Raw genomic sequence first — 18,866 nt, 5'->3', positions numbered from 1 at the left:
GATGGTCAGTTGGTATCTGTCTGTGTACATTCCCTCCCTCCCTCCTCCCTCCTCCCTCCCTCCCTCCCTCCCTCCCTCTCTCCTTCCCCACATCCCTGTCCTTTTTTTTTCTCATGGTAAAAGTATACTCAGTGTGGAGTATCTAGAAATGAAGAATATACCGTATAAAAAGAGGATATAAAAGATCCCTGGCTAAGATTTTAGGGTTCTAGGCTCACTCTCTATAATATTTTAATATCCATAGCCTTTTTCATGGTTGGATTGCTTTTACCTGGCATCTTATTTATTCGGTAGGTTCTTCCTTTCCAACAGAGTTAATTCTCAGGATTGCTATCACCATGTCAGTGGGCCCTGGGGTGCTGTGGGTTATGCTGGCTGCCGTCTGTGAACTTATGCTGACCTGGCCTTGGAGGAAGCCCTCACAGACGTCACTGTGTCACCAGCTTTCTTCATTGTTGTCACATTTCCACACTTGCTCTGTTCCCTTTTTTCTTCCTGCTGGCTTTGGCCTCAGTGTAACTCTTGGAAAATGTTTCTTTCTTTTTGATATTCTACTTTACACCCATCTTCTAGGTTTCTATATGATGAAGATACTTGGAATATTTACTTACACTTTATAAAATGGCATTGTAATGGAAGGGTCTTGAGGCTGAACGTGGGCTGAGGAGCGGTGATTTATGCTGAAGTGGATGAAATATGGTGGATAAGACTGGTTCCATCCCTGGCTTTACCGTTTGGAACAGTGTCCCTTGTCTGTGCCCTCCTGTGCTCCTTTGTAAATGAGATGTGAACTTAGGTGAGGATCAAATGAACTAACACGTGCAAGTCACTTTCTTGTCTTGTATACTTGAGTGGCCCAGAGAGAATGCAAAGTAAATATCAGACAGTTATTATTCTCCGGCTATTTGGGAACACTGTTTGAAATAAATTTCTAGCTAATTTCAAGTGTTAAAATTTCCTCAATGTGATTGTTAATTCTAATTATCAATTTGACAGGATGGAGAAGTGTTCAGATCAGTAGAATGCACCGATGGATATGTCTGTGTCTACTGTTTGCAGAGGGGCTTGACGAAGGAAGTAGGCCTCTTTGAAAGTGGGCAGCACTGCCCCATAGGTGGTGGGGGGCAAAGGAGAAAATCCACTAGCCACACTTCCTTTTTGGTTGTGCTTCTTAGTCACCAGTGTGTGACATGAACTGCTTTGTCACTTTTGGTGTTCTGGTTACTTTCAATTTGTAAAAGGTAAATTTGGTTTGGGCATGGTGGCATACACCTTTAATCCAGCACCCAGGAGGCAGAGGTAGGAGGATCTCTTGTGAGTTCAAGGCCATCAGAATCTATACAGTGAGTTCCTGGACATCCAGGACTATGTAGAGAGATCCTGTGTCAACCCCGAAACCCCTCCAAAATAAGGTAACTCTGTAAATGGCAAAGCTGTGTCTTGTCCCAGATCCCCTCCCCTCTGATGCATAAGCGATGCTAGACCCTGGAGTGGTCGGACACCTTTTCCTCATAAGTCCACACTGCTTCCAGTCACTGCCTTTGGTTTCTTTCCTGTGGATGAGATAGTTTCACTGTATTATATTGCCTCTAAGATCAAGTTCCCACCTCAAATCTTTTAAATGAGTCCTGGACTTGAACATCCAAACGATGTTAGGCATTTGTGAGGCCATTGTAATAGCCAGAGTACCCGAGAGAGTCACATGGGAATTTTAATGAAAGTAAGAGCCAAAAAGTAATTCTATAGGACCACCAGTTTTTGAAGCCCACATTTAGTTACTGCCCTAGAATTGTCAAGTAAAGTTAATGTTCATCAAGCAGTCTTGCCAAGATAAATGCTGTGGGCCTATCAGCCATCCTTGTTTAAGATGTGCAGTTAAACTGGAGGCTGGGATTGAAATTGCCCATGCACTTGTCCCCCAAACCCGATCATGGCTCTTCACCCCTAAACACACATTGATTCTTTGGGCATACATGACTTAAGTACGTCCTCGCCGGCCTGTCTTTGGGATGTACTCTTTTCTCTGTTGGACTGTGTATTCTTTACACATAGGAATGCCTGCTCCTGCTGTGCTGTACCTCCTGAGATTATGCCAAAACCACAAACAGTTCTGACACGTCTGAGAAAGAACAGGCCTGAATCCCCGAGTTCCCCCTGGAATGGGTGTGTGATATTGAGTTGGTCATCTAGTGATGCCTTTGTTCCTTGGACAGTCAAGGGAAGATGTCTAGCTGTTGCCAGATTGGGCAAGCCTGTGACCTCGTCAGGGTCCTCTGGGAGGCGGCCATTTGTGGAGCAAGTTTGTCATCCTCCCTCCACCTGAGCAGCCTTTCTGATCCCTGTCACTTCTCTTGACTGTGTGATTTTGATAAAATTGCCAAAACTCCACATTTTTGGTTGTATGTCTGTAATAGCACAGGAGCAGTGTTAGCTGAGTTGATAAATGCAGGTGGTCAGAGGTGATCCTTCCATTGTGAAGAGGGGGTTAATGGTCTTCCAGGTGGCTCCTCCTGACCCCTGGAAACTGAAGGAAGATCTGTAGATGTGACAAAATTATGGACCCTGAGAGAGGGGAGATGATCCTGGATTGACCTTGGGACAAATATAATTCCGGTGGGTCCTAAAAAGTTACAGACGGGCATGTGATTACAGAGATCAGAATGAGGCAGTTGGTGGCTGTGGCTCGTGAGCTGAAGAATGTGGGCATCCCATAGAAGCTGGGACCCTACAACTTCAGAGGGAACGGAGCCCTGGCTGTACTTTGATTTTAGCCCTCTCAAAACCATTGATATAACTCAGTGCCTTTCCAGTTGTCAGAGCACAGATTTATGACTTCCATGAATTTAATGATAATAAAGCCACGGTATTTGTGGTCAGTTTTGTAGTAGCAGCGATAGGAAGCATGTGCTACCGGTTTTATCTTTGTGCTTGTGTGTGCCTGTGTATGTATGCATTTGAGCATGTGTGTGCCTGTGTGTGCATGCATTTGAGAAAGGTTTTATGTAACAGAAGAACCTGTGCTCTGACAGTTGGAAAGGCAGTGGGCCCGGAAGTTGCCGACATCCCTTTCCCATTCAGTAGTTGGTTGTGACGGGGGCTCTGTATTCTGCACCTAGCTGCAGTTGATCTGTACTTCTGTGCAGTGTGTACAGTGCATCTGAATTGCACATGGCTTAGAGAAGGTGGGATGGTGCTATTGAGTGTGGACTGTATAACGGGATGTCAAAAGAGTTTTTAAAGCCAGTAAGTTATTTTGTATTTGATTGTTAAGTGGTATGTTAGGTTTTGACAGGTGTATATGTGTGTTTGTCTTGGGACATGTGTTCGTTTTTAGGTTTGGCTAGATGTACCTTTACCTCATCAGTGTGTCATTTTTAATCATTCCGATGTGGCCTTCAGGCCTAGACTAGCTCAGAAATGCATTGTGGGCTCACAGGGATGTTTGCACTATTTTTTTAAGCTTGCAAGGTAAGTTATTTACTTTCTCTTTTGAGAAAGATGCCCCACTGCTCTTAATGTGTGATAGTGCTGTTGGTGTTGTCAAATGGGAAGACATGAAAGAAAGCTTGAAGCCAGCTCCCAGTCCTAGAGGGATTTTGTTTCACTTCAGGTTATGTGGATTGACTAACATCAGCGTTATTCCCTGGCATGAAAACACGGAGTTCTTAGAATCTACACACTGTTCTGTAAACAAAACATTGGTGACTTGGGCTCTGGTTTGAATGTGCATGCTGCACGGCCACTTACTTGGCAGACACAGTGGATGGTCTGGTTGTTTCGGTCTTTGTATGCCAAGGAATGCAAGCTTCTTGGTGCAGTTTCTCTAGTTAACAAAGGGTGTTGGACCCCAATGTGATTTGTAAAATTTATGCACTTTACTGTGTGTCCTAGTTAGGGTTCTTATTGCTGTGATGAAACACCACAGGTAAAGCAAGTTGGGGAGAAAAGGGCTTACTTATTAGGCTTACAGTTCCATATCACTGTTCATCATCAGAGGAAGTCAGGACAGGAACTCAAGCAGGGCAGGAATCTGGAGGCAGGAGCTGGTATAGAGGACATGGAGGGGTGCTGCTTACTGGCTTGCTCCCCATGACTTGCTCAGCCTGCTTTCTTACAGAACCCAGGACCACCAGCCCAGGGATGGCACCACTCACCATGGGCTGGGAGTCCTTCCTCCATTAATTATGAAAATGCCCTATAGGCTCTCCTGCAGCATGAATTTATGGAGACATTTTCTCAATTGAGGCTCTCTCCTCTCAGATGATTATACTCTGTGTCAACTTGACATAAACTAGGCAGCACACTGAGAATAGCATGTTATCCTCATTGTTCATTTTCTTTTCAAGTTTAAGATAGAACATGCCGTAGTTCTAAAAGCATCTCATTGGTACTTCAGATGCTCGGAGTACAAGCTGTGGGAGATTTAGGGGTATGTGCTAGTCAGGTCTTGGTTGAGTCAAATTGGCAAGAGAGAACCTTAGTTAGGGAATTTCCTCCATTATCTTGGCCTGTGGCATATCTGTGGGTCATTACTTGGTTGTTCATTGGCAAGGGGGTGCCTGGACCACTGTCGGGCAGTCCCACCCCTGGGTAGGTGGTCCTTGTTGTATGTAAGGAGAGCGAGTTTGTAAACAGCAACCCTCCACAGCCTTAGCTCTGCCCCCAGGTCCTTAACTTGTGCTCCTGCCCTGGCTTTTCTTCATGGTGAACTGTAAAGCCTCTCTTCCCCAATTTGTTCTTGGTTAGTGTTTTATCACAGCAATAGAAACCCTAACTAGGTTGTCGATCTTCTCACAATCAGTGCCACAGTTGCAACTTCAGTGTTACCTAAAAAGAGCCTAATCACACCAACCTCAACTGGTATCTAACTTCGTTATTTCATGGTTTTCACTAAAGGTTGTTAGTAAGTCGATGGATCTGCTCTAACAAGTCAATTTTCTCACTTAAAAAGTTACCAAGGCACACAGAGGCCATTGTTCGAGCAGAGGTGGGTGTGGGGGCGTCTGGGGCCTTTCCAAACCATACTGTAAGCTGAGACTGTAAAGGATTTCTTAGCAGTTGCTTAGAACAAATGCGTACCAACAAGTGTGATAATGGAGAGAGAACCATAACATTCCTGGACACATACATCTACCAAGATGAAATCATAAAGGAGGAAACCTGAGCAGACACAGTTAGCAAACAGCCAGTTTAGCCATCAGGAAATAGAAGACCCATGAGCAGATCGATAGCCAGTGTAATCTTGAGTCAGCAGTAAGAAGCCATCCATCAGAGTGAATACCAGGAGCTCACTGTCGTGACTCATTCCTGCTATCCCACTCATGGGAAGTTGAGGCGGGAGGATCACTGTGAGTTTTAGGCTAAAGGGCTGTAAATGTGAGATCTGCTCCTGGAATTAAATTGATAAATGTGAAGCCTCAGGACAAGGCAGCTTTCCTGCTGATTTCTGTTAAACATTATCTGACACCAACAGCTGTGCTCTGACCTCACATTGCAGCTGAATCACAAAGCACAAATGGATTAAAATAAGATTCAAGTAGGAATAAAGCTATAGGATAGTATCTTTGAATCTAGACGCACAGATTTCAACAAAACACTACCAATCCCAGTCTATAGCATATTATAAAGATATGTACTATGATCAAGTGGAACTCATCGAAGACATGAGTCAGCATATGCAAATTAATATGTATATTAAATCAATATAGTAAAGAACGAAACTATAATTTTTTACATAGAGAAAGTAGTTGGTAAAAATCAACATTCTTTCACGATAAAATCAAGGTTAGCTATTAGATATAGAAGGCATGTGCCTTAACACAATACAGACAACGGGCTACGGCTGTCATTGTACTCAGGAAATGGTCTGCAACAAGTCAAAGGTGTCTGCTTTCACCACGTTTATTGCTGGAAGTCTTGGAGTCATCAGGCAAGCAAAAGAAGCAAGATATTCAAATTGCAAAAGAGGAAGTCAACATTGTCACACTTGCTACAGGACCTTTTGCATAGAAAACCTTAAAAGCACTCTCGACCTTTTAAGCCCAATACACACATTAAGCAACAATGCAGGACATGACAGCAACACCTCACTGCCAGTAGTGCTACCGTGCCAGTAGTGAACTCTCAGAGGACCTGGGAGTAATGGGAAATGTCTTGAACATTAGAATGGTGTCAGGCAGGGACTTGTGTGGAGCTCTGAGGTACTCCAGGCAATCCAAAGATGGTTAGGACTGTTAGGTTCCCAATCTATTTGTAAATCTTAATATGCCCGCCCCCCACATCTGTACCAACCTGCCAACTCATTATAAGAAATAAATGAATATGTGGGAGTCTGCCCTTAACCTGTGTCAGTAAAGGAAGCTTTCCTCCAGTAGCCTCCTTCCTGGCCTTCCTAATAGAGGAATGGAGCTGGCCTGTGTATCTAGTCGTAAGAAACTAGTCGAGTTTCACATGTGATGTTATTAGAAAGAAAAAGCTTTTTGTTGGGCTTCATTACATTTCCTAAACTGAAACCATGTTTTGTTGTTTGGAAAAGTTGCATATATCTGAAATCAGGAATGGTTTGGAAAAATACATAAATTTAAAATGTTCTCAGTAGAGGACAGAGAAAAAGGAAAAGCTAAAACATACTAAACAATGGAAAAGCAGTTGCATTTGTAATTATTAAAAGAAGTGTATTTTGATGTGGTCAAATGTTTAAATGCTACAAATACGAACTCTTGATAGTAGAAGATCAACCAAAATGGAAAATGAGTATGTTAAAAGAAAAGTCTAAATGCTTAGCACAAGTACAGAATTATGTGTGAGAGGAGAGATGTCAGATTGGCTATGCAAATAGCATGAGGAATTAGAAAATTAATGTTGCAAAACTGTGATTTAAAAAATGCCACTCTAGAACATTGAATTCTGTACACCCAGCATACTGTCTTTAGATGGAAGCCCTCCCTTCGCTCTTCTGGTGGTGACCTGGGTATTGAGGACACAGCCTCAAATACACTGACATACGCATGCTCAGATGGAGAAGCACTTTCAACACCTTAAGTGGATATGTCCACATGTGACACACTTGCATGCTGCTCTTCTTTGTTGGGGTTGGGGTGGGGTGGCCAGGAACTCATTGCACTTCTCTTGTCCATCTCTCCCAAGTGCAGGAGTCCTAGCCATATCTGGATCACTGTGTTCTGACAGACCACATGTTTGCTAAATGAATGATAGAGTTGTTAAAAGTGATACTGTGGTCCCCCAATATTTAAAAAAAGTGCATGACATGAAGTAGAAGAGGAACCCTCCATCTTATCTGCTTTACAGTTAGTTAGTGCTTTCTTCTCTTTCTCTCCTAAGAGTTACCTCTGTGTTGTTTTCTATACTTCACATTGTATGGCTACATAGGATGATTTTTGTTTCTGTTTTTGGTATTGTTAGCAGAAACTCCAAACTGGTTTTACAAGGGTGAGTCTTGCTGAGAGTTTTCTATTACACATCTGCAAATATTCACGTGCAAGAGTTTTATCTTGGAAATTTACCAAAATTTCTGGGAGGTAGGACTTCATCAAATTTACCTGAAATTGCCAAATTACCAAAGTAATTATGCCAATTTTGCCAGTGAGAGATTTGTTTCTTCACATGCTTTTGGCAGTTAGGAGATTGAGCTATCTCGAGGTTTTTGTTTTTAGGTTTCTGACCACTGAATGCAGCACCTTTTCATGTGGCTGCAGGCCTCTTTAACTTCTTTCACTTCCTCTTGTGATATGCATGTTTTGCCCAGTTTAAAAAGAGAAGTTCAGTTTTTGCGGCAGTTATTTTTATTCTGTGGTTACGTGCTTATTTCAGTCCCCTTTAGAGTTTTAGCTTAATCAGCATTATTTGTATTAGTCAGCTTTTCCTGTGTGACTAATCAATCATGCAGAGCCGTGTGCAAGCTAAGCACATGTCCTACCACTGAGTGCCAGGCTTTAGTTGGCTGATTTCACATGTGGAACTTCTCTGTTCTAGTAACGTGTAATGAAAAAAAGAGATGACAACATCTTACAGTTCTTTGGAGATTTAGCTTCACTATTATTATAATAACCCTTTAACTGTGACCATTTAATCTGAGTCTTTAAGTTACCTCTGTAGTGCTTTTTTCAGTGAACATTTTTATTTGGAATCTTCTGGTTCCCTTGGGCTGGAGCCCTTTTCCATCTTCCTCCTCCTCCTTTTTTTTTTTTTTTTTTTTTTTTTTTTTTATTGGGGTGGCGGTGGGTGTTGTTGTTGGGGATGGTAGTATCAGTTCAGAGTATGCAACTACCCGGAGGAATGCTGTCGGATGGATACTAATTTCCTTGTGAACTGCACAATAAATTCTAACAGTTGAGGAGAGAGGACAGTTCTCAGAGATGTGAGATGATCAGCTCCGGCAAAGTGGGCAAGGCGGAGTATGGTGGGAGGGAGACAGGTGCCCTGGGCCTGTGCCTTTTCCCTTACTTGGCTTTAAAGCAAGGGCCCTGCTCACCATGGTGCCTTTCTTTTAGGTCTTTCAGCAGCCCAGCGGAAGTTTGCACATTCTCTCAGAGACTTCAAGTTCGAGTTTATCGGGGATGCGGAGACTGACGATGAGCGATGCATAGGTAAGGAAGGAGGGGCTGCTTTGCCTCCCCTGTCACGCCCAACCTGCCACGTGCAACAAAACTCATGCCTGTCTCCTTACAGACGCTTCCTTACGGGAATTTTCCAACTTTCTGAAGAATCTGGAAGAACAGAGAGAGATCATGGTGAGTATCAGGGATGTAGATATGTTGATTAACAGTATATCTAGGAGGGTTCAGTCTGGGCTGTGTAGCTGGGCTGAACAGAAGTTGTGATGCATTTAGTATTTTGAATGGGAGGAGCGATGATGGGGTTTTCCCAGCTCTGGTTTCTGGGTCCGTGGTGGTTCTGACAGTGATCAGTTCTTGGGTGAGGTTCTGGACCTCTAGGCACCTGTAACCTAGAAGGTTAGGTGCTGGTTTGCCTTTGGTTTACATAGATGCCACGCAGAGGTTGAACATAGCCTAAAGCTGAAGGCAGGAATCAATACTTGGAGGTAGAGGGAGCAGAAGGATTTTGAGCCATAGCTCTGTGGAATTCTAGTTTATGAGGGTGACAGAGCTCAGACCTGGATGTCTTTGAAGTTTCTCTGCCCTGGGATGATGCGATCCCGGCTCTAATGAGAGAGGTTCTCCAGAAGGTGTGCTCTGTGTTCTGCTGAATACCCTGGGAACTCAGCAGTGAGGTTTTGGGAAGGGGATTACATGATGTTTGCCTTTCTTGTAAGTTTGTGTATCTTTTCCAATTAAACAACGACTCACAGTATGCTCACTAACTTTCCACATACTGTTCTCACTTCTCACTCTCCTCCACCCCACCCCCCACCCCTGCGCTTTAAAATAATTAGAACTTGCAGAAGACCCTGGGTTCAGGGGCCTACATAAAACAATAAAATAAAATACCGTTTTTGGGCCAGGCGTTGGTGGTGCATACCTTTAGTCCCAGAACTCGGGAGGCAGAGGCAGGTGGATCTCTGTGAGTTCAAGACCAGCCTGGTCTACAAGAGCTAGTTCCAGGACAACCTCCAAAGCCACAGAGAAACCCTGTCTCAAAAAACAAAACAAAACAAAAACAACAACCAAAAAACCCCCACAAAAAAACAAAATCTGTTTTTGGTTCTTCAGAATAAACACTGACATGTGAGTGGTTTCAGATGCGATAATGCTGCTGGTACTGAGCACGGTAACTGAAATAGTCAGCCGTGGCTGTATATTGGTGTCATTCCCAGCCGCTTACTTCATTTGAGTCTTTTGATTATCATGCCAACTCTGTGGAAAAGATAGTTACTCCACTCTGTTTTATGAATGAGGAGACTGAGGCACATGGTCTGCTCAAGATCACATGGTGAAGTAGGCAATAAAGCCCTGAGCTTCCCAACTTACCATGTAGCCAGGGCCTGCATATTTTAATTTCCCAGATGGTAGCTAGTGGAGTTTCTGTCAGGTGTATTCACATTAGGGGCAAAAATCAAAGAATGCAATTAATTTTGATCTTAATAGTAACACAGACTTGTTTTCTAAAATCTCTTCATTTTCACCATGCTCTACATTCTGAGATATTTTCTAGATGTTAAAAATTCCACGGAGGGCGGGGCATTGGTGGCATACACCTTTAATCCCAGCACTTGGGAGGCAGAGGCAGGCGGATCTGTGAGTTTGAGACCAGCCTGGTCTACAGAGCGAGTTCCAGCTCAGCCAGGGCTACACAGAGAAACCCTGTTGCAAAAACCAAAAGGAAGCAAGCAAACAGTCCATGGATGGACCTGGGAAGATGCCTCATTTGGTAAAGTGCTTAGCACACAAGGGTAGTGATTTAGATTAGGATTCCCAGCCTCATGGATGAAGGCTGGGGTGCAGCAGTGTGCACATGTGACCAAGAGCGGTGAAGATAGGAGGATCCTGGCTAGACAGTGACTGAATTGGTGAGCTGCAGACTCGAGACCTGCCCTCAAAACTGAAGGCGAGGAAATAGTTGAGAAAGTCATCTCCTGTTGGCCTTTGGCACATGTATCTGCAAACAGGTGCGTACACATATGAACATATACACCTAACACACCCAGAATTCCATGTCATGTATGTGAAGATAGTGTGATCACATGGGCTTTTCTTGGCACATCCTAATAGGTTCAGTTAGTGTTTGTGTAATGTTAGTCACTCATTTCTCTGCTGCTTTGTAAAAGACTAAATATGACAGTAGATCAAAATACTGTTATGATACCACCTTTCTACACTGTGTGAAGTGAGGGCATGGGGGAGTGGGCTGGTGAGGGAATGTCTTGCTTTATATCATGTAAGATGTGTGTGTGTGTGTGTGTGTGTGTGTGTGTGTGTGTGTGTGTGTGTGTGTGTGTTCTTTGACATTTAGTCATTCTTCTCTGGGATCCTGAGCACGTGACCAGCATTTATTGATCTTTTATGTTCTTATTGGTTGGAATCTGAGGTAGCAAACATTGCAAACGCCCCGACATCCACAGTTTTATATGCTGGCAAGGGAGGTGATGAGTAGACATAGCCAACATCAGGCAGAGTGATGCAGTTCAGAACAGAGATGGGTAAGGAGCTGTAGGTGAGCTGGGCAGAGAGGCCGTGCTATGTGGTAAGGGGCCTTTTTGGTAAAGGACTGTTAGAGAGCCTGGTGTGTGCAGGAAGGGGGTTCTAGGTAGAGTGGGGCTGAGGTTTAGACTTTTACAGAAATACCTTGTGACCACTTTCTGCCTTGATGGTCTGTTTCTGTATTGGGTTTCTTGGAGTGATTTGATGAGGTTAGGAAACTGGAATGTGGTTCTTGACTCTGATATAGATATCAGTTCATAGAGATGCTGTTAGTTGACCACTGATTTAATCTCACCTGTTGTGGAAGCTGACAGTGTCTCTGTCTGAGGTAAGATGGGGCAGGGCAGATGTGAGAACAGGATTGTGTCTGTGGGAGGCTTTGAACATCAGAGAGAAGAATGGTACAGCATGTTAAAACTGACGTGTGTACAACTTTAATCCCAGCACTAGGGAGCCAGAGGCAGGTGGATCTCTGTGGGTTTGAGACCAGTCTGGTCTACAAAGCGGGTTCCAGGACAGCCAGGGCTACACAGAGAAACCCTGCCTTGAAAAACCAAACCAAACCCACCAAAACCCACAAAACTGATATGTGGGAACAGAAATACCTGCTGGAGAGGAAGTAGTGGCAACAGCCACAGGCACCCAAAGATATGAACAAGATATTCCAGTTTAGTTCAGGAAATTGAAAGCATTATAAGAATACCGTGTTTAATTGCATGTTCTCCGCACCCAGTGTGACATCTGATCCTGTGTCTCCCATATTCCTAATTCCCCTGCTGTCATTTTGATAGAAAGCCTAGCATCGAGACATCTCATGTACAAATACATACATTTCAAGCACAAACACCTCAGGCCATACCTCGGGCAGGTGCCACTTTAACAACTACAATAACAAAATACCTTCATTCCAGAAATGAAGGATTCTTCCTCTGTGTTTCCTCTCTCAGTAGCAGTTGGTCTGTCTGCAGCATCCTTCAAATAAATGACAGTTGATGGTAGATTTCCAAGTCACTTCAAACTTTTAGGGTTTTCATCTTCTCCCCTTGACCAGAATTTATAATTTATCATTTTTGGGGGATAAGGAAGGCCTCCCGTGTAGCCTAGGTTGTTCTCAAGCTTGTAGTCACCCTGCTTTTGCCTCCCAAGTACTGGGGGATAGGCACGCACTATCACATTCGAACTGATACTCTCTACTGGCATTTAACATATCTTTAGAAGTAGAAGTTCCCTGAGTCACCATAGAGTACAGCAATGAAATTATAAAAGTTGAAAGATGTGTGCCATTTATCCACACGGACATTAAGTGAGCCTCTGTGATCTTCTGAGATCACCTCTTTCTTAAGCATGAAAACAGGATGGCTGCCTTTGTGTCTTTAAAATCTTTTGAAAGCTTATGAAGAAACCATTGTGACTTTGGAGTATAGGACCACTGTAAACTTTGATTAAAACAGATACATACCTAGAGACACTTTCAGTGTGGTCCTAGAGAATAGCTGCTTTTTAGCTGGATAATTAAAATAGACAAAAGTATGCAGTGTGGTTGGCAGGGAGAGGGGAGCAGCAAAGCTTATGGCTGTGGAGACTGGAGGCTGTGCTGAAGCTGGGAGTAGTAGGCCCAGGCACAGGAGGTCCTTAGTCCTCGCAGAAGTTCCTCTCTTCTAAGCACAGCAGCAAGGAGGGGCTTGAACAGTTAAACCGAATGCAGTGCATTTTGGGAACTCAGAACAAAATATAATCAACAAGCCTCTTAAAATGAGGATCAGCTAGCATCATGCTAAAAGCCATGGGTTGGGAAAAGAAAGCAGAAGGAGACATCTGTGAAATAGTTTCTGGGATGGTTAGTGTAATTTTAGTGATTATTAAATCTTCACAGGTCTCAGTAGCAGTTGTTCTGTATTCATAGTTAACTGTATTCATAGTTAAAGCTTAATCAGTGAAATGGAAAAAAATTAGTTAAAATTTATAGAGGGCCAAGACCAGTGCCAAATGCTGGAGAAAGTTTTTTACTGAGCAAAAACTGGGCTCTAAAGGATAGATTCACGTGTCTGGAAGTGCAGCAGTTGGCCAAAACTCCCCATTTGCTTAAGCTGACAGCAATGTGTTCATGTGTCTAGTCTATAACTAGGAGGGGGGCATATTTAGTTCAGCAAATACCACTATGTGCTTACTACATGCTAGCTGCCATGTTGTGACAGTGGTAACACAGTTCTTTCTCTTGATGGTCAAGAGCATGTATATTCAGTAATTTTGTAGTAACAGAGACATGGGAATTCAGGGGTGTCTCCTGGAGAGGTGGGTGATAAGCTGAGTTGAAATACATCTGTTACCCAGTTAAGCACAGATGAGCTGATATGCTACGCCTTCCTTGAGGGGAAAACTGGATCCATTTGGGAAAGAAGTAAGGCTGTTTGAGTCTCTCCTGTCCTCCTCTACTGCTATTAAATACATTACTGAGTTTATGGTGTGGCTTAGTGGTGGAGTGTGCTCAGTACAAAGGTTCAGTCCCTGGTGTTCAGCAGAACTATGAACTGAAGTCCAGTTACTCACTGGAAAGGGAAATAGACAGAGCAGCTCTGTTGAAAAGAAGTCACTATTTGCTTCCACACCCAAAGTTTGGTCTCCATGAGTGCACATGCCCAGCCCTCTAGACAGTCAGTGCCGTGCTTTCCAGGACAAAGATTCTAAATGACAGTTTTTCTGCTCGTATTTCTAACCCTGACTGTGGATGTGAGGAATCTAAACTGGGGATCTGGGCTGGACACAGTTGGTTTGTGTCTGTGCATGCTGTCTGAGGGAAGTGCTGGCAGCATTCCTAGGATGTTCTGGGTGGCCTGCAGGACATGGTGGACTTATCTGAGGTGGGAAGCTGTCCGGGAGTCTATGGACTTTAAAATAGGGCTTTAGCATTTATCAGTATCTTTAAAAGGCCCTCTGTACTGTATTTACTTCTTTGAGTAAATCCTTTGAACAGACTGATTTTAGTTTTCTTGCCAGCCTGCAACAGGGCTCAGTTTCTGAGGATTCTGGGAAATCAGAGTAGTGGTATAGACCAGAGGGCTAGAAAAGCTGCAGGGGACAGTGCCTGAGGAGTTGGATGGCAGAGCTTCCAAGTGGTGTCCAGAGGTGCCTCAGAAACCAGTGTTCAGCACCTCCTTTTTGTATTGGAAGTTCTGGGACTGGCAGGACAACTTGTCTATCTGAAAAAATATATTCTGAGCTCTGCTATAACCCCTTTGTTTTTTGACACTTGATTTTTGTTCTACACTATTACTGTTTTTCCATAAAAGAATGTTTTATGATGTTACTGAAATATTGATTAAGACAAATGAATGTTTTTACTCTGGAAGAAAACCTCTTAGTGTTCCTTCTTCAGTGTGTCCCACAGCAGGTGATCGCTAAGCATGGGGTCTGGGCCAGTATCACCTTATGTAGTGAGAGTTAGTTTCTGTCAACTTGATAGGGTTTGGAATCACCTGGGAGACCCAACAATAGGCTTGTCTGTGGAGGTGTTCCCAGAAGGGATTAACTGAGGGGGCAGTGTCCACCCTGAATGTGGGGCAGTACTGCCCATGGGCTGGGGTCTGTGACTGAGTGGGTAGGGACAAAGAAGAAGCTAGCTGAGAGGCAGCACTTACCTCTTTGATTCATTTGCTACCTGCTTGTCCATGCTGACTGTACACTCTTAAACCTTGAGCCACATTGTATCTGTTTTCCCATTAAATATTTATTTCCCCTAAAATATTTTGTTACAGCATCAAGGAAGTAAGTAATATAGTGGGGGATATGCTGGAAATGTCTGTTCTCAGGCTGTATCCCAGGCCCGATGAATTCATGAAATCTCCTTTGCCTCAGAGTTAGGTCTCTCAAAAAGTTAAAACATGATGGTTTTTGATGACTTTATGCCAACTAGAGGGGTTAAAATACTCAATGGGGACTCAGTTCGGCGGTGGCGGGTTATGAACACCGAACACCCAGAGGCAGCCCGGCCCCCATCCGCCAGCCCAGGTAGGCCAGGAACTGTTTCCAGTTCCGGTTGTCATCTCTGCACAGAGTTATCTGAGGCAAGCGACCTGCTACCAGACCCAGTTCGGCTGCAGCGGTGGGCTCCAAACACTGATCACCCAGAGGCAGCCTGGCCTCCATCCGCCGGCCCAGGTAGGCCAGGAAATGTTTCCAGTTCCGATTCGTCATCTCTGCACAGAGTCATCTGACAAAAGTGTCCATATGGAGTTCGGCAGTGGGATCCAACACCCTGAGGCCCAGTGACAGCTCTGCCTCCAACTGCCCTCCCGGCAGGACCTGGCACGCCCGGACATTGCTGACACCGGGTAACAATGACACCTCCATCCACGAGAAGAGAACCGACATCAGAGTATTGGATCTGTTTGTATCTACCAGAAGGGAAACGTGGTCCCACACCCATCAGGAGAACAAGAAACACTTGCTACACCCACCAGAAGAAAGGATGAGAAGAGGACAAGGTAAAAGCACATCCAACAACAGAAAACCAATATGACACCACTGGAGACTAGGAACCATACACCAGTAAGACCTCAACATCATGATGCAGATGAACCAGAAGAGAATGACCTTAAAAACATCTTCAGGAAAATGATAGAGGAACTCAAAGAGGACATGAGAAAATCACTTAAAGAAATTGAAGACAAAACAAACCAAAAAAATACAAGAAACAGTTCAAGACCTAAAAACTGAAATAGAGACAATAAAGAAAGCACAATCTGAGGCAATGCTGGAAATAGAAAAGCTGGGTAAACGATCAGGAACTACAGATGTAAGCATAACCAACAGAATACAAGAGATGGAAGAGAGAATCTCAGGAGTTGAAGACACACTAGTGGAAATAGATTCATCAACCAAAGAAAATCTTAAGTCCAACAAATCCCTAACACAAAATATCCAGGAAATATGGGATACTGTGAAAAGACCAAACCTAAGAATAATAGGTATAGAAGAAGGTGAAGAAATCCAACTCAAAGGTGCAGAAAACATATTCAACAAAATCATAGAAGAAAATTTTCCCAACCTAAAGAAAGACATGCCAATGAAAATACAAGAAGCCTACAGAACACCAAATAGACTGGACCAAAAAAAAAAAAGGTCACCTTGCCACATAATAATCAAAACACCAAGCATACACAGCAAAGAGAAAATATTAAGAGCAGCAAAGGAAAAAGGTCAAGTAACCTATAAAGGCAAACCTATCAGAATCACCCATGACTTTTCCCTGGAAACTCTGCAAGCCAGAAGGTCCTGGATTCTACCTACACTAAGAGACCATGGATGCCAGCTCAGACTGCTATACCCAGCAAAGCTTTCAATCATTATAGACGGAGAAAACAAGATATCGTTAATATCCATCAACATTAATGGTCTTAACTCCCCTATAAAAAGACACAGATTAGCAGAATGGATAAGAAGACAGAATCCTTTCTTCTGCTGCATACAAGAAACTCACCTCAACCTCAAAGACAGACCCTAAGAATTAAAGGTTGGGGAAAGATCTTCCAATCAAATGGACCCAAGAAACAAGTGGGGGTAGCAATCCTAATATCCAACAAATTGGACTTTAAACTAAAATCAGTCAAAAGAGATGAAGAAGGTCATTTCCTACTCATCACAGGAGAAATCCATCAGGACGAAGTCTCAATTCTGAACATTTATGCCCCAAATACAAAGGCATCCACGTTTGTAAAAGAAACATTACTAAAACTCAAATCACACATAAAACCGCACACACTTATAGTGGGAGATTTCAACACCCCACTCTCACCACTGGACAGGAACACCAGACAGAAACTTAACAAAGAAACAAAAGAACTAATAGAAGTTATGGCACAATTGGACTTAACAGATATCTATAGAACATCCACCCAAATACAAAACAATTTACCTTCTTCTCAGCACCACATGGAACCTTCTCTAAAATCGACCACATACTTGGCAACATAGCAAACCTCAACAAGTACAAAAAAATTGAAATAACCCCCTGTGTCTTATCAGACCACCATGCTTTAAAATTAGAATTCAACAACAACAAGAACTACAAAAAACCTACAATCTCATGGAAATTAAGTAACACCCAATTGCACAATTCATGGGTCCAGGAAGAAATAAAAAAAGAAATTAAAGATTTCCTAGAATTCAATGAGAATGAGGATACAACAGATTCAAACCTATGGGATACTCTGAAAGCAGTGCTAAGAGGAAAGTTCATAGAGCTAAATCCCCATATGAAAAAACAGGAGAATAATCACACTAGAGAATTAACAGCACAACTGAAAGCTTTAGAAAACAAAGAAGCCAATACACCCTGGAGGAGCAGACGCCAGGAAATAATCAAATTGAGGGCTGAAATCAATAAAATGGAAACTAGGAGAACAATACAAAGAATCAATATAACAAAAAGTTGGTTCTTCAAGAAAATCAACAAGATAGACAAACCTTTATCCAAACTTACCAAACAACAAAGAGTGAACATGCAAATTAATAAAATCAGGAATGAAAAGGGGGTCATAACAACAGACACAGAGGAAATCCAGAGAATCATCAGGTCATACTTTGAAAACCTATATTCCTCAAAATTTGAAAATCTAAAGGAAATGGACAATTTTCTGGACAGATTTCACTTTCCAAAATTAAATCAAGAACAGATAAGCAACTTAAATAGACCTATAACCTCTAATGAAATTGAAGCAGTCATTAGAAGTCTCCCAACCAAAAAAAAAGCCCAGGACCAGATGGCTTCAGTGCAGAACTGTACCAGAAATTCAAAGTACAGCTAATACCAATTCTCCTCAAAGTATTCCACACAATAGAAGCAGAAGGGTCATTATCAAACTCTTTGTATGAGGCCATAATAACCTTGATACCCAAGCCACTCAAAGACACAACTAAGAAAGAGAACTACAGACCAATATCCCTCATGAACATTGACGCAAAAATTCTCAATAAAATATTGGCAAATCGAATCCAAGAACACATCAGAGAAATCATCCATCCCGATCAAGTAGGCTTCATCCCAGGGATGCAAGGATGGTTCAACATACAAAAATCCATCAATGTAATCCACCATATAAACAGACTGAGGAAAAAAAATCACATGATCATCTCACTAGATGCTGAAAAAGCCTTTGACAAAATCCAACATCCCTTCATGATAAAGGTCCTGGAGAAATCAGGGATAACAGGAACATACCTCAACATAATAAAAGCAATATACAGCAAGCCAACAGCCAACATCAAATTAAATGGAGAGAAACTCAGTGCAATTCCTCTTAAATCAGGGGCAAGACAAGACTGTCCACTCTCTCCATACCTCTTCAATATTGTCCTTGAAGTTCTAGCTAGAGCAATAAGACAACAATAGGAGATCAAGGGAATACAAATCGGAAAGGAAGATGTCAAACTCTCACTATTTGCAGATGATATGATAGTCTACATAAGTGACCCGAAAAACTCAACCAGGGAACTCCTACAGCTGATAAACACCTTCAGCAAAGTGGCAGGATCCCAGATTAACTCAAAATAATCTGTAGCCCTACTATATACAGATGACACATTAGTGGAGAAAGAAATCAGAGAAGCATCACCCTTTACAATTGCCACAAACAACATAAAATACCTTGGGGTAACACTAACCAAAAATGTGAAAGACCTGTACCATAAGAATTTTGAGTCTCTAAAGAAAGAAATTAAAGAAGATACCAGAAAATGGAAAGATCTCCCATG

At 42.8% G+C, this 18,866-nt stretch overlaps 1 protein-coding gene across 3 annotated transcripts in view; it reads left to right on the top strand.

Annotated features, from left to right (window-relative positions):
• The window catches only part of Arhgap10 (Rho GTPase activating protein 10), a 272,186-nt gene that overhangs the window by 65,819 nt on the left and 187,501 nt on the right, over positions 1-18,866 (top strand). For all 3 annotated transcript variants that reach the window (XM_027410549.1, XM_027410551.1, XM_027410548.1), the window contains exons 2-3: positions 8,511-8,606; positions 8,689-8,750. In XM_027410549.1, coding sequence (XP_027266350.1) covers positions 8,511-8,606; positions 8,689-8,750 — 158 coding nt within the window. The remainder of the gene's footprint in view (positions 1-8,510; positions 8,607-8,688; positions 8,751-18,866) is intronic.

The sequence above is a fragment of the Cricetulus griseus genome, chromosome 3, assembly GCF_003668045.3.
Source record: "Cricetulus griseus strain 17A/GY chromosome 3, alternate assembly CriGri-PICRH-1.0, whole genome shotgun sequence".
Taxonomy (NCBI): domain Eukaryota; kingdom Metazoa; phylum Chordata; class Mammalia; order Rodentia; family Cricetidae; genus Cricetulus; species Cricetulus griseus.
The sequence above is the reverse complement of the archived record's forward strand: the minus strand, read 5'-3'. Positions and strand labels throughout refer to the sequence as shown.